The 14,620-nt window shown below is 36.9% G+C and overlaps 1 protein-coding gene across 1 annotated transcript; it reads right to left on the bottom strand.

The window, feature by feature from the left end:
* Nucleotides 1-5,803: 5,803 nt before the first annotated feature.
* saal1 (serum amyloid A-like 1) lies at nt 5,804-10,887 on the bottom strand. The gene is made up of 13 exons (XM_026364710.1): nt 10,765-10,887; nt 10,066-10,265; nt 9,874-9,975; nt 9,609-9,692; nt 9,413-9,492; nt 9,276-9,335; nt 9,082-9,197; nt 8,738-8,900; nt 8,105-8,187; nt 7,528-7,713; nt 7,143-7,300; nt 6,956-7,048; nt 5,804-6,392 (listed from the first exon to the last, which is right to left on the bottom strand). The coding sequence occupies exons 1-13, from the start codon at nt 10,766-10,768 to the stop codon at nt 6,315-6,317; spliced, it is 1,407 nt and encodes a 468-aa protein (XP_026220495.1). The 5' UTR covers nt 10,769-10,887; the 3' UTR covers nt 5,804-6,314.
* Nucleotides 10,888-14,620: the final 3,733 nt, after the last annotated feature.

Below are 14,620 nucleotides of genomic sequence, written 5' to 3'. Positions count from 1 at the left end.
TTGGCAGCATTTACATGAACAGATGAATCTGTCTTTCCAACAGTGACTACATGTGCCAGCATGCATTACTCATAAAGCTTGCAGATAGATAAACCACACCCTATACTGTAAGAACAAAATGAGGGACCATGTTTACCTGACTATATGCTTATCACCACCAACTACACATATAGGAGACAATCACCTCTGCTTAAATGTGCAAACACAATATGTGGCACGTGACTGAAACACAACAAACATACACTCTCATGATACCTCTGCCTACAGGTAGTATATGTTCAGCAACAATAACCACAGCAAACAAATATTACAGTATATTATCCTAAAGCTGACATTATAAAGACTGGGCCATGAACACTGAGGAGTTATTGTTGTTTGTTTTTGAGCTAATAATAAAAAGTACAGCTGAAGCTGCAGATTAGTTTTAGCTGATTAAACCAAATGAATTGGTCAAAATGTATTTGCAACAGCAGTTTAATATAAAAATATTAATAATAAGGTTTTAATGTGCGTTTCCCTTTTTGGGCTCTTTGTACTGGCAACTAATTGTAATGATGATTTTAAAATAAATAATTTTATTTATTTCTCTAGCACCTATTATTAAGGGGTGGGGAGAAAATGACGAAAACAATAATACATAATATGAAACAAAGCAGAAACTGAAGAAGCAATAATAGAATTGCATTTTTTTGGAATATGCAAAATATAAAATAGCAGCATTGATCATTGTAAAGATAATAAAAATAATAAGAAAAGGTTATGCTGGTCCTGGTAAGAGCATCTAAACTATAGTCTAAACGGTGACACTACTTGTCTGATGGTTTAGATTTGCACTCGTGCATGGAGCCAGATCATGTTGATTCTGTTAGGATACATCTGTCTGTTTAAGAATGAACTTAGATATGCACGAAATACGACTTATTTGTTCTGCAGAAGTCCACTGACTGCAGATGACGTCACTGAATGTCAGGAATAGTTACTGTAACTATGCTGCTGCTGCTGCACAAAGCAAAACAAAGACCTTCAGCAAACACTGTGACACAATAACTTCATGACTAATGTGTGGAAAGAAAGGCAGATTTTTCTCTGTAGAATAGCTATTGTAAGCTTGCTTCTTTATCAAGAGGAGAGAAAAGGCAGGAAAAGGACGACAGTGTGGCCACGGTATTGTCCAGGATTCAGTAATGAACCGTTCCATTCAACAAATCCCAAACACTGAGGTGCACAACAGGATAAAGCACATCCTAATCCACTTAGAAATACATTTTTATAACATCACTTTTATGCTGCAGATGCATCGTCTCCTCATGTCTTGACAGGTCCTGGATCTCCAGATCTCCTTTATCTAATGTGATAGGCTCATTAGGGTTCATTCTGCATCCAGTTTACAAATTATACATTTCTCTATTTAACTGACGTTTTTTTTTTTTTTGTTGTGATTATGAAATATTCTAAATTCAATAATCTGTTTTACCTCATTTAAGTAAACAGTGCTGACTCAAATAATCTGATGGCGCTTATATTACCTTCTGAATGTAGTTCTCCTATTCAGAACATAGTTGACAATAGGTGCTTAGAGATACTTTAAGCCTATGAGTTCTTTGACAGTGCAGTGTGAATAAAATGGCTCACAGAGGTGACCCAGCTACCACATGCACAGGATAGTGGTCTCCAGAGAATTAGCTTTAAGGATGAGATAGAGACAAGTATTTCTTAACACTTGTAATCTATCACATTAAATTGGACAAACATTTAAAAAGTTCAGTGTAAAGTGCATGTTTATCTGCAGCAAAATATGTTTTCTTAGTTGTAGCTGAACTCAAATACTCAGTTATACTACTATAAATCTACAACAGATCCACATCAGGCTCTTCTTGTAGGAGCAGGGTCAGATAATGAGAACACTCAGCTCTCATTACTGAAACATAACCCACTTTTGAAGAAACCAGCCATGGAAACACTGTTTAAGTTTGCCCGACCAGGAACTGACCAGAAAACCAACTTGTCTTTAATGTCCACGTGGAATCTGTAAGAAATAAAAAATATTCTGTCACAGAAAGTTTGTTATTATAAAAGAGCAGATGTGGTGTTAGAGACATGTCTGAGTGTGTGAAAGCTGCACCGTGACCAGTCTGTCCCAGTTCTGTTCACTTCAATCAGAGGGATTTACTCTGCCTGAGCATCAAGCTGCAAGAGATCTCTTTGGCTAATCTCACCCATGGTACTAAGAAACATTTGCATGAGAATGTATTAGAACTCATCACTCAACATATGAAAGATACAGCAAATAATACTGAAATACTACAAATTAGGGGTCACAGCAGCACACGAACCACACTAAAGGGATTAGAAATAAAGCAGAACATAAAAGTAGAGCAAAAGTTTTACAAATGAAACTTAATAAAACACTTTTTATGTGAAATGAAACCAGAGATGAAACAGAAGATGCAGTGAAGAGTCCATTGTGTGTTTTGTGCTAAGATCTGAAAACCAGGAGAATGAGAGTACAATGAATTTCATATTCTTCCCTGTAATGTTATAAATGTTATATCAATATATGCAGAAAAGATGGGTTTTTTTATTTATGTGGGTCTATTCTGAGTATAGATTTCATATCGAGTCAGTGGTCTTCCTTTCTGTCACTTTTCCACCCCCTGATTGTGACACTGGTGTTATTTGAATTTCCAGATAATTCAAGGTCTCCTAATATCACCTAATGAACAGAATTCCAGTCTTTCACCTGATCCTCAGCCTTGTTTGAACAACTAACTAATCAGAACCGTGAATGGTCGGCTTACGTACACTTCCTGTGGCAGGACTACGTGTCTTTAATTAGCTCCAATTCTTTCAATGCAGAACAAACAGCAGCATATGCCACTTGCTGACAGGCGTCAGTGTACACAAGGACAGGACAGGATAGAGCTGCACCCATAAACACCTGCCACATTCAAAATAGAAACGTTTTGAAATGTTTACTTGTTGCAAAAATTATAGGGATCAAAAGGGATCATTGAACGTATTGTGCAATTATTCTGCAAATGTTTACAATTACGATTATATGACCATGGATGCATGTGCTATAGTTCATCAGGTGTTCTGGTGTTCTCTCACAATTTCTCCAAAAAGTAATTAAGGACATGAAAAACTGGCACATTCAAAAATTTTAAAAAGTCCTCAGTTGGTCCCCTAAGGGGTCAAATGTCAGGTCACTAGGGGTAGGCAGCCCTGGTCCTATAGACCCGCAGCCCTGGTTGTTTTCCAGGTATCCCTGCCCTTCCCACTGTTGATTACCTGGTTCAGGTGTATTCAGCCAATCAGAAGCTGTAATTGCAGCTTATACATGACAGGACATGACACTAAATTCTACCCTTTATATCTACATTGTTTTAGCTATAGATAAAATCAACACAACAACACATGTGATATTACTTAAGACAGATAAAGTTTGTTTGTTATTTTAACTTTGAAGGTGATGTGAACATATTATCTGACAACCTTAGATGCAGGTAATTCCAAAAGGTTTAACATATATATTACATGCCACTGTGAACGCAGTAGCCTTTAAGATCTTTAGGAACAGTGAACTCAGGGGAAACTTTACTTTCAGCTACTATGCGGCATGCATACGGTTAAATCTTCCCGCTGATCCCAGATTTACAAATGATGTCTTTTTATCTCGTTGATTGGTTTGTTCCTTGCAATTGTATGTACTTTGTAGTTAAGGAAGCATAACTCTGTTACCATAACAGCACTATAACTGTATTTCTTGTGTTTTTTTTTTTTTTGTTTGTTTGTTTTGTTTATTTATATTTTACTATTTTATGTATTTGGAAAAAAAAAACATTTTCTATTGTAATTAATTTTATTATGATTGTTTGCTTACGTAAACCACTCTGAATAGCCATCATCTTTGAAATACGTGATTAGAATTTGCCTTGTTTAAAAATACTAACTCTTCTTTTTATTTATTGATATGTGGGCAAAAATGACTATTTCTGAGACACGTTGTTCATTTCAGTGCCAGAAGAAGTGACATATAACCTTTCTGCCTCTGCAAAAATGATATTGTCCTGGTGACAATGTGAGAAAAATGTTATTGCTCTGCTATCGACAAGGTCACACACTGTATAGCATACTTTCTTTATGTTTTATCATTACAATATCCTAACAGATAAGCTAGCTGAAGGAGCAGAACAGTTAAGTAGTTAAGACAAACGCAAACATCCACGTCACCACATCCCTCTTTGTGAGCAGGAAACGTCAGCGTCTTTGATATTCAGGGATCATGAAGGGGAAAGTTTCATTGTGATTCTGTTGACAAGAGATAGAAAGCCAGGGAACTCAGGAAATGAGCTGAAGAGGGCTTTGATTGCGCCCAATAGCATCGTGTGTCTTTATTAACATGCCTTGACCAGGTGGTTGTGAATGGGCCAGGCCTTGGAATCAAAGGAGAGAGAACGTGACGCTGCACACGCATTCTTCATCCCTTCATTATCCCTCCTACTCACTCTGCAGCAGGACCCACACCAGGGTCGGAGTGTTGTGTACTCTGTGGAGGGCTTAATTCAGATGATCCAGCCTTGATAAACCTCCTCATCTTGTGTAAATTGTTATCACTGATCAGGATGAATACAAAGAAAAGAAAAATAAGAAAAAAAGCCATGTTTTTACTTATGCGTCTCTGTCTCCTAATCCACAAGTGGACATTTTCACACAGATGTGAGACAAAAATAGAACCCATTTCCCTGTGAGGCAAAATATCAGGTCATATGAACTAGTGAGTCATTTGTATGGGCAGAGGTAAACAGAAAAAGAGAGAACTGACATCCAGCATCAGACAGGCATGACATGTCTCAGCATCACTCATGTGAATAAGGCACCAGAGTCAAGCTGCGGAGAAGACAATTGAGTTTGGCAGGGCAGCAGGAAACATCTGGGCTTCACACAAATTTCTGTGACATAACACGCCTGGCAGTGAGGCCTGAAGACAGAAGCCAACTGAGCACAAGTCACTGTCCAAAAGAAGTCCCGAAAGACCAAGCACGATGACATCATTTGTTTTAAATATTTACAAGAACAGGACAGAACCTGCAGGTCCAGGCATTCAACACCTAAGTGAATCACAAATCTAGGTTCTGGTTGCGTCTAGATAGCAAGAGCAGCGTCACGTTTTTCCCCATAGGGTGATTTCTCTCTCAAGCACACACCCACCATCTCGGGATTTCCATTAGAAAGAGTGTTCTACATATCAATCCAAGCTTTAATTAAAAAGCTGCTATATTCACAGAGCCTTCGTAAGCTTGCTGGAAATGCGCAGGTTGCCCTGCTCTTCTCCATGAGTGGGCGAATCGGTGCATTTGGAAACCAAATGAGTTCATTGTTGCCACGCTAAAGCCTTTCATCTAATTTTATTGTTCTTACCGAGTGACTGTCACCCTCTGGTAAACACTTGATGCTGTCATCAGCATTAGTACTATTACTCATATGCTTGGAAAGGTGACTCAATGCACATTCAATGTAGTTTCTGACAAATATTTACTGTATGTTTTAATCATGAAAAATTTGGGATTAGTTCAAAAGGTGTGCTGCAGGTATCAACAGTTTAAGAAATAAACATGGAAACGGCTGTGGTTAAAAATGGCTCTTGTGAAGACTGACATGTCTATTTTTAAAGTTATCTGAACGAAAATGACAGAGACACACAACTACATCTGCCAAACAGATGACAACGACAACGATCGTTATCAAAAGGTGTGTGCATTTTAAAACTACAGTGAAATCTTAATTGTAGCAGTTTTTTATTCACATTTTTAAGAAAAAGAAAAATTAAATATTAATGATTTTTGGCTGGCCTGAAGGTTTACAGTGACCTTTGATGAAGAAGTGCAATTTTAGTTTGGTAAATAGTGTTTGGTTTGGTGTTTGGTGAACACTATTCATTTTATTATTATTAACTAATTAATAGTAAATTACACATTTTTTTGGTTGAAAAAGTGAAGCACTTCTCTACGCACTGCTCCGATGAAGGTTTGAACATGATGATGAATGAGTAAAAACACAAAGTATATTTAATACAAAAACTGTCAATTACTTAATACAAAAATAGGATTCTCAAAGAAAATTCTAAGCATAAAACATAACTAACATACGAACAATATTATAACAATAAAAAATATACAGTCTTTGCTCTTAGTGATGTGAGATATCTGAGTCTTTCCAGTGGAAATGCAAATAGTCCGACTTGAAACAGAGGCCACTATAAAAAGCAGTGTTGAGAGTCTGGATGAGTGCTGAACACTGATCTGCTGGGCGCCTCAGACAGGAAACTGTTTCCTCACCATGTCTGCCAGTTCAGGATCAGTCTCTGACAACACAGAGTGCAGGTGCTGAAACTATACAAGAGGAACAAGGGTGGGGTGGAAACATTTATTTTCCACAGGAGCTGGTGGAGAACAGTAGCAGTCCATCACACGTACTAACATGACACAAGCTTTGAAATATAGAATTTATAAGAGATGAAATGAGAAAATAACAACAACGACAAAATCACTTAAATAAATATATAAGTAATTTAGCCTAAAACAAACAAAATACAATTAAAAAAGTAATTTGCATCAATAACATTTTAAAGTAACTAATTTTGTCTCACCAACACTCAAGGAAGTCAAAGGTATGGTAACTATCTACTAACCATTTTAACAAAAACAAAGCATACTCTTTTACTAGATGAAAGGTTTTAAGGTTGAATCTGCCAAGGATTTTACAATTAACTTAAGTCTTAAATAGCAATGAAAACTGGAGTTTGGTTCTTTAAATGAAAAACTTCTCTTAACCATTTCTGTTTTTTACTTATTGTAAGGAGTAAGCCTCGTGTGTCATTCTACAATATTTTATCCCATTTACTCTTAACTGAATGTTATACATAATCTTATTTATCTATAGACAAAACACTTACCGATGTCTTGAAATTGGCATGTAAACTGGCTGCAGCTGTGAGGCATGTCTTCTCTGTCAGGAAACCTTTTTTCACCAACTCTGCCACAGCGTCCTACAAAGAACAAGAAACAAATGAACAATCAGTGGCATTATACACAAAACAGAAAGGTAATGGTTCATATTTTAATAATCATTAAACAGCTTACCTTAGAAATGTGATTGCAGATGTCAGCTAGAAACTCTGCAGTGATCTCGGCCAGAATCTGCAGCTGTTCATCTTTTGTCTCTTCTTTGCTGGTACCATCATCTTTGCCCTCACTGTGGTACTGGAGGACCCGCAAAATGGTGCCAGTAAGAGGCAGACCTATAGAAAATATTAATAAATATTATTACAATGTTTGACTATATTTTCTTAGGAAAGAGTGTGTGCAGATACTCTTACAGTGTTGTAATTGTAAAATACAAAAGTTAAAGTAAAGTGTAAAGTTAAAGTGTATGAAATGTGCAACCAAAACAGCCCTCTCAGTTTCTGAGCATTTGTTGTTTAAATGGTGCATTTAGAAACAAAAGTACAGAAGTTCTAAGTCTTACTTGTGTCCGATTTGCTGCACCACTGCTCTTGGCTTCTATACAGAGCCTGAAGCACAGAAAATGCCTGGACCAAAATGCTCTTCTGTTCTTGCAGGACAACTGAAAGATCATTTGGCTGGCAGAAGTCTTCACACACAACGTCACTGACAAAGTCCCATAGTGCTTTCCCAGGTCCATCAGGGTCAGCTAGAAGAAACAGCAAATCAGTTGTTGTTAAAGATTCTAAAGGTGCTTGTTCTATGGCACTTGGACTTGAAATTCCTGAAGAAATTTTACTTCTCATCTGAAAGGCTTCTGTGGAGTTAAGTCATAGACACTTTATAAGTAGTTCAAACCGCAGAGTTTAAATCCTAATGACTTCCCACCTTGTGTTAGAACTGAAGAAGCCTTTTGGAAAAGAAGTGAAAACTTCTTCAGGAATTTCAGACCTCTAGGATAAGCATAACCTTAAAGACTGAGAACCTCCACAGACAATGCAGGTTAAAGAGCATTGAGTATTGTTTTATACTTCACTGAGACTTCAACTACAGTGAAGGGCCTTTACTTCTGTAAAACTGAGTATGATGATAAGTCTTACCTAAAACCTGAATTCCCTCATCTATGGTGGTGAGCAGCTGGAAGGTGTGAAGGTAAACCTCTAAACCACCGGGACTCTCTGATCTGTGAAAACAATTAAAAACTGTTTAATGCTGGGTGTTACTAACATCATCACAATCAGGGATTTAATTTAAACTCTGCTGTATCAGACCAACAATAAATCATTTTATTATACTACAGTGTTAATAAGAACAAATGACAAGTGAATTGCATCAGCTAAAGACAAATATAAAGACGAAAATTGCAGCATTTCATCACTAAAGTTCTTTCAGTAATTTACACATGCATTTCTTTATTATTATTTGCACGTAGAGTGAATATTTCAAGGCAGTACCAGAAAGAATATGCACTGCAGGTGTGTTTATATATAAAGTTATTATTAAAAACATTTAAAAAGTATTGCATAGTTGATATCTTAAACAATAAATTGTCCATATCAAGTTAAGACATAAGAGGTGCTGATAAAAAGCACTAAAACATGGGCATCTCATGTATGTGACTTAAATCGTTGAATTGCCTTTCATAATTGCAAATTACTGATTAAACTGGTTCATTGAAGATATTCAGGAAAATACAACCAACATTCTCCAGCTATTCAATTTCAGATTCCCACCTAAGCTGCTTGGCTGCCTCAAGAAGGCATGAGGCCACATCCAGACGGCTTTCACCAGCATCATCCTCCTTACTTGGCTGAGCTGTGATCCAACTCTTCATCAGCTCTTCGTCAAGGTCGAACAGTTTGTCAACCAGCTCTCCAACCTTCTCAAGCAGGTCCGCTGCAAAACACATTAAGTATTTACTTATAATAACCATATTAGAAGGCAGACTGCCAAGATAAGGAGCTTACAGGGACAAAGAGTTCATGTAAGTCATCTTGGTATTTCACACAGATATTATTTATACATGTGTTGTTCCATCTGCTAAATTATTAGAATAACTAAATAAAATTAATAGTACTGTTAGTAGAGCTGCACATGATGAAACCGAGGTTGGAGCACACAGATGTCTGCTGTCGTATTCGCTGAAGCCACAAAGAAGAGACATCATCCTGGGAGACACATGTCAACAGCAGCCTGCAAACATCATCAGACAAGATGAATATTTGTCTCTCAGTCTCTCTGTTGCATGTCTAAAGAAAATGCAAATGTCACCTGCATGTTTCCAGAAGGGTCGGAGGATCTGTATCACCAAGAAGAAGCAACAGCACAGCACTGTGGACACACAGGAAGTTACATTAAGAATCACAGTGGTGTCCAAAATATATTAAAGGGTGACGACTTTTACTTACGCCAAGTCTTCATTTTGGCTCAGAGTCAGACAAGTCTCAGGAAAACAAGCAATATTCCCAAGAATTCCTACACAAATTTCCTAGAAAAGCAAAAGAGAATAGCTGATCATAGACATTCTCAAAGCACAAGAATGTAGCATAGCAAATTAAATTCAATACTTTGACACAGAATGCATAAAATGGAAATCTCGCTCACTGTGAGACGTGGACAACGAGATTTGGCTATCACTCCAAGAAGAATATCCGTAGCTTTGAATTCCTGCAGAAAACCAGCCACGTCCTATACACAGTTCAACATAAATAGTCATTTTCTTTTACATAGCCGCGTTGTAGTTAGTTTGTAGTTATACAGTTTCATGAATGATACATTTCTGTAACACAATACAACTTCCCTTGGCAAAGAAAATCATGTCTAACCGATGAATGTGAAGCATAGTTGATAAAGAAAAAGAACTCCTAACCTTATCCATTGCCATATCCCAGACTTTACATAGATCTTCCTCATCATCATGAGAGAGCTGCATTTGACCTTCAGAGTCTCCCTCTGTATTTTCTGTGACCATCTGTAAGACATCAACATATTATAATAATTAGGACGTGTTAACTATAATGGACAGTGTGTCACACAGAGGTTGTGATATTAGGTTGCCTACATGTATAAGACGAGTCAATGTGCTGAAAAGCCAGTGCTTGCTGTAAACAGTGTCTCCAATGGCGTCCAGAGCTTCATCCTCCTCTCCATCAGCTGTGTCTGGGGGTGGCGATGGGTTACGGTCTATTACAGGAGACTGTGCTTCAGCTGGAGATGAGGATCTCTCATCCTCCACCTTCTCAGCACCATCAACATTACAGTCTGTCAAAAAAAAACCATTAGATTCATCTACAAAGAAAATAATTACTAACTAAAACCCTAATGTCACCACCTACATTCAATATGTTGTCACATACATACACCTTTCACCATTATTGGTTTAAATAAGGACCAGTTTTTTAGCTAGGTCCAATACAACAGGTATTTAAAACTACTGATACAACAAAGCAGGAATCAAGATCTGTTACACGTAATGTTAGCTTTATTCATTGCTAAGCTACTCCAAAAAGTTACTGTTTGGGTAAATATCTATTTCACATAAATTTCGGTTCCCTGAAACATTCAGCAGACTCAACTACATGTTTTAATGCTGCTAATGAACAACTTCAGCTGGTGTTAATCACACTAATAACATGAATTACTGACATCACAAGTTAACATCGTTTAAAACACTTAACAAATAGTGTTAAGCTAGTGGTTACATTTTTGCTGTTGGCTTCATACTACTATCTAGTCATTATTTCAATTTAAAAGCACTTACCCATACTGACCGCTGTCTAAATGTAACCAGCTGGTAAATAATAATCTCAACATAAACACATATTAAATTAAATTATCACAGTTCAGCTTCACACATTTCAAACAGCCACCGTGCACCGTCAAGTGACCGACTGCGGCTGCGCGAAAGCTGTAAGCTTACTCTATAGTTTTCTTCGTGTAGTCGACGCCTCAACTGAAAACCAACAGCGCCACCTGCATGTAGCAGAGGGAGTTACACACAAATAACAAATTCTTCTGCTGGTTTTGCTTCTTTGAAATTTTAGAGTCGTGAGTTGTTCTTAAAAATCTGAATTGCTTTTCTACCCACTACAATGTCTCCATGCTTGGTTATAAATGCAACACTGACTTCCACTGGTCCTGTCATCTGCGGCTGTGCAATCATATCTTTCTTAACTCTCTTTACGTCATGCACGTTACTATATGTTCCTTTTGTCTCTCCCAGCCCCAAACAAAACCATTTTTCCCCAACATGCCTTCAGAGCCCAAGAGGTACACCTTTAAGGTAAGATAAGACAATATGTTTATTGCACTAACCCTACAGCTTATGGGTTGCTGAGAATTGCACAATAAAGTTCAGGTTAGGTTAATTAGAGAAAACTGTACTATTAAACAAATAGAAATAAGATATTAATAAGTAACAGCATCAGCTTCACACTTGTGAGAAAGGAAGGACAGCGTAGGTGTTTTGATTTAATGTACATTTTACAAAGTGTAGCTCTAACCCAGACACTCAGTGTCTGGGTTAGAGCTACACTATACTGACACTAAAAGTCAGTATAATTTAACCTCTTACACTTGAAGACACTTTTGTGTGTGAGACTATTATTAGATGATGTACATCCTGATGACAATGACACAAAGGACAAAGATAAAGAATGCAATGGAGATTATATTTCCTTTTTTTGCTGGCCCTAATCTAGAGGTGACATCCGCAACATCATCTACACATATTAAGCAAACAGTGCTCATAAAGTTCCAAATTCAATGTAGCACATATGAAGTTTGATGTTCAACTGTACAAGCCTTGGATGTTGGATAACACCAGAATCTGGAAACAAACAAGCAAAATTACTGCTGTGTCCTCTATGAGAGGCCTGGGAGCTCAAGGGTCCTGCACAGTATCTTATCCCAGTTTTGGCATTATAGCCCCGTGTTCAATTTACCAGGGACCACTGCTACCTTCCACATATTTTCTGGTTCTTCTCTCAACCCTTCATATTTATCAAGCTTTTCATGTTCCTTCTTCCTGATGTTGCGATCACTTGGGATTGTTACACCACTACAGCCTTCTTCGACTGTTTGTCCACCACTACTGTGCCCGGTGGGTTAGCTATGTATATATTATTTATGTACATATTACTATTACAATAGTAAAAGTAAAAGTCTTTATTCAGTTTTTCTTTAGCTGTTCTGTCCATGTGTGTATTTGTGAACTAAATAAAGCACACTGTCTTCCCCAGCATGCAAACTTGCAGACATTATAACCAACTGTTAACAGGCTGATTGACATCGGTTGTCGCTAGATTAAGTTATACAGCTCATGTGTACTTGGGTGTAACGTTGTTGCTAGTGCAGTGTATGAATAAACAATTTCAGATAAGTGCTGTCCTACTTTTCATTTGTGATTGTTGTCTTTAAGGATTTAGCACTCAGTTATAGAAACTAGTTTGAGTGTGCTGATTCATCATTCATTTCCATTTTCATTATTTTATACTTCTATTCCAAGGAAATATAATACTGTTTATTGACGTTGTTTGATAACTTGCAGATCCCGATTAGTAATACAAAGTAAATCAACAAATTAATCATTATGCACGATCAAGGATTAAGATATGGCTGGATTACGGAACGAGCCTACTAGACACAAGCTCAGAGTTTAGAGGGTTCAAGGGCCAGAGCCTCTGTTTAAGATGATTTTCCCTTCTTCAAAAAATAATTACAGGATTAGCACAAAGAGACTCAAATCACCCATAGAAGCAGATAATAATAAATGCTAAACTATGACCCTGAGGCTCAAAACAACCACAAAATGGTTGCCTGTGTTTACAAGAGGAAACAGTCAATGGCAGGTAGGTATAACGTGACAGAATAGTTATTCCACTGGTGTGACACTCTTTTCATTTCTGTTATTGAAGCATGTGTTGTATTCTGATGTACAAGAGCGTAATTTCAGTCTGCTTTTATTGGAAATGATGGCAAATGACAAAGATGACAAGTATGTCAACATGTATTTCGAAACCATGACTGGTCCCACCTTTAATCAAACTATCTGAAGGCAATTTTGTGAGTTTACTGTCCTCCCTGAATCAACACAGTATATATGCTGTCAAACAGGAATAACTATACACCTTCCTCATCATGCAGCTGTCCCCGAGTGGGAGTGGCACGAAGCCCTGTTTGCACTTGGAGGAGCTTCCATTGAATAATTATTTTAGAACATGCAAAACGACTTTTCTGTTTCCAAGCTATACACACAGATAAAACAAATGAATAAACAGATTTCATAAACTATTATGGAACTGAAAGGATCAACTCACCATCTGCTTTGTTTAACTGCTTTGACATTTCATTTTTCCCAGCAGCTGATGTTGTTATGAGTTAAATGAGGTTTAAATACATATATAGTGTCATGGGTAAATCTATCAAATATATTTATTATTTTGTAGAAATGTGGGTAATGAAAATACAATCGCCCTTTTTTTAATGTGGGGTACATATTTCCTTTAAGAGCAGAAATTGTTTTATGTTAGTACATATGTCTGGCAGGATAGATTTCTAATATTTTCCCTTGGTGCCAAGTCTTGTGTATGTTAGCATGACACTGCAAGTAAAGGATGTGTCAAGAGATGTGATCAAGGATGTAGTGCAATCAGTTCAGCAGAACATCCTGTGTTATTCCAGATGATGCAGATGCAATTTAGACAATGCAATGCAGTCTACTATTAAAACAAATATTAACTCTAAGTAGCCCAATATAATTTTATGATTTTATAAATAAATGTAGGTTTCGTTGTGTATGGAAAGAGTCCTGCTTTTATCAGCATGAGTTTTTAAATGTAATTTTATTAACTTTTTTTATATATTTAACCCACATAGATGCTTCACATATCAACAAAACACAGTACTGAGTACACCAGATGTCTACAGAATATGTATGATATAGTTAATGCTAGAGCCAATTTTTGTGAAACACGACAGAAGAAGCTTTGTAAACAAAGTGATGCATAAATCTGGGGTTTGTCGATTATGTTGTGTGTATTACTGAAGCCTGTAATTCACTGTAAACACATTTTCTTTCTCTTTAAAGTATTTCATTTTTAATGAGTAGCTACAGTAGACTGGAGAATCTACAAAAAGTAAAATATAATAGTAATGTATAGAAGCACAAATGAAGCCAATTAGTGAATAAATCTACCTGTATGGAGTCCTAAAATTTTCCCTGTTAATATTTATCTACAACCTGCAGCTTTACACTGTTCTGACAGATCACAGAATTGAATAAAACACCAGCTTCAATGAAGTATCATGAAGCTGAAGGTATTTTAAGACATGATCACATGCTCAGACTGATGCCATTATCTATGCTTTTATCTCCTGTTTAATTGTAACACACAACTGTCATATCATTAAATCCTCACTTATAAGTCTTCATCACTAGACTAAAGGTTTACCTTCGTATTCTTATTCCCAACGCATGGTTTGTTGTAATGAATAATTCAAAGAGAAAACACCAGAGAACAGTTTTTTATTGGTGCCCATTCCTCTAGGAATAGAAATTCTTACTTAAAGACCAAACATATTTGTTCAATCAAGAGATAAGGAAGATGAAGGAGTCA

The sequence above is a fragment of the Anabas testudineus genome, chromosome 6, assembly GCF_900324465.2.
Source record: "Anabas testudineus chromosome 6, fAnaTes1.2, whole genome shotgun sequence".
Taxonomy (NCBI): domain Eukaryota; kingdom Metazoa; phylum Chordata; class Actinopteri; order Anabantiformes; family Anabantidae; genus Anabas; species Anabas testudineus.
The sequence above is the reverse complement of the archived record's forward strand: the minus strand, read 5'-3'. Positions and strand labels throughout refer to the sequence as shown.

Coding starts and splice junctions, on each gene's coding strand:
- saal1 (XM_026364710.1), bottom strand. Junction 7,301..7,527: donor GTGCAGCAAATCGGACACAA/GTAAGACTTAGA, acceptor TATTTTCTATAG/GTCTGCCTCTTACTGGCACC. Junction 7,049..7,142: donor TCTGCAATCACATTTCTAAG/GTAAGCTGTTTA, acceptor TGTTCTTTGTAG/GACGCTGTGGCAGAGTTGGT.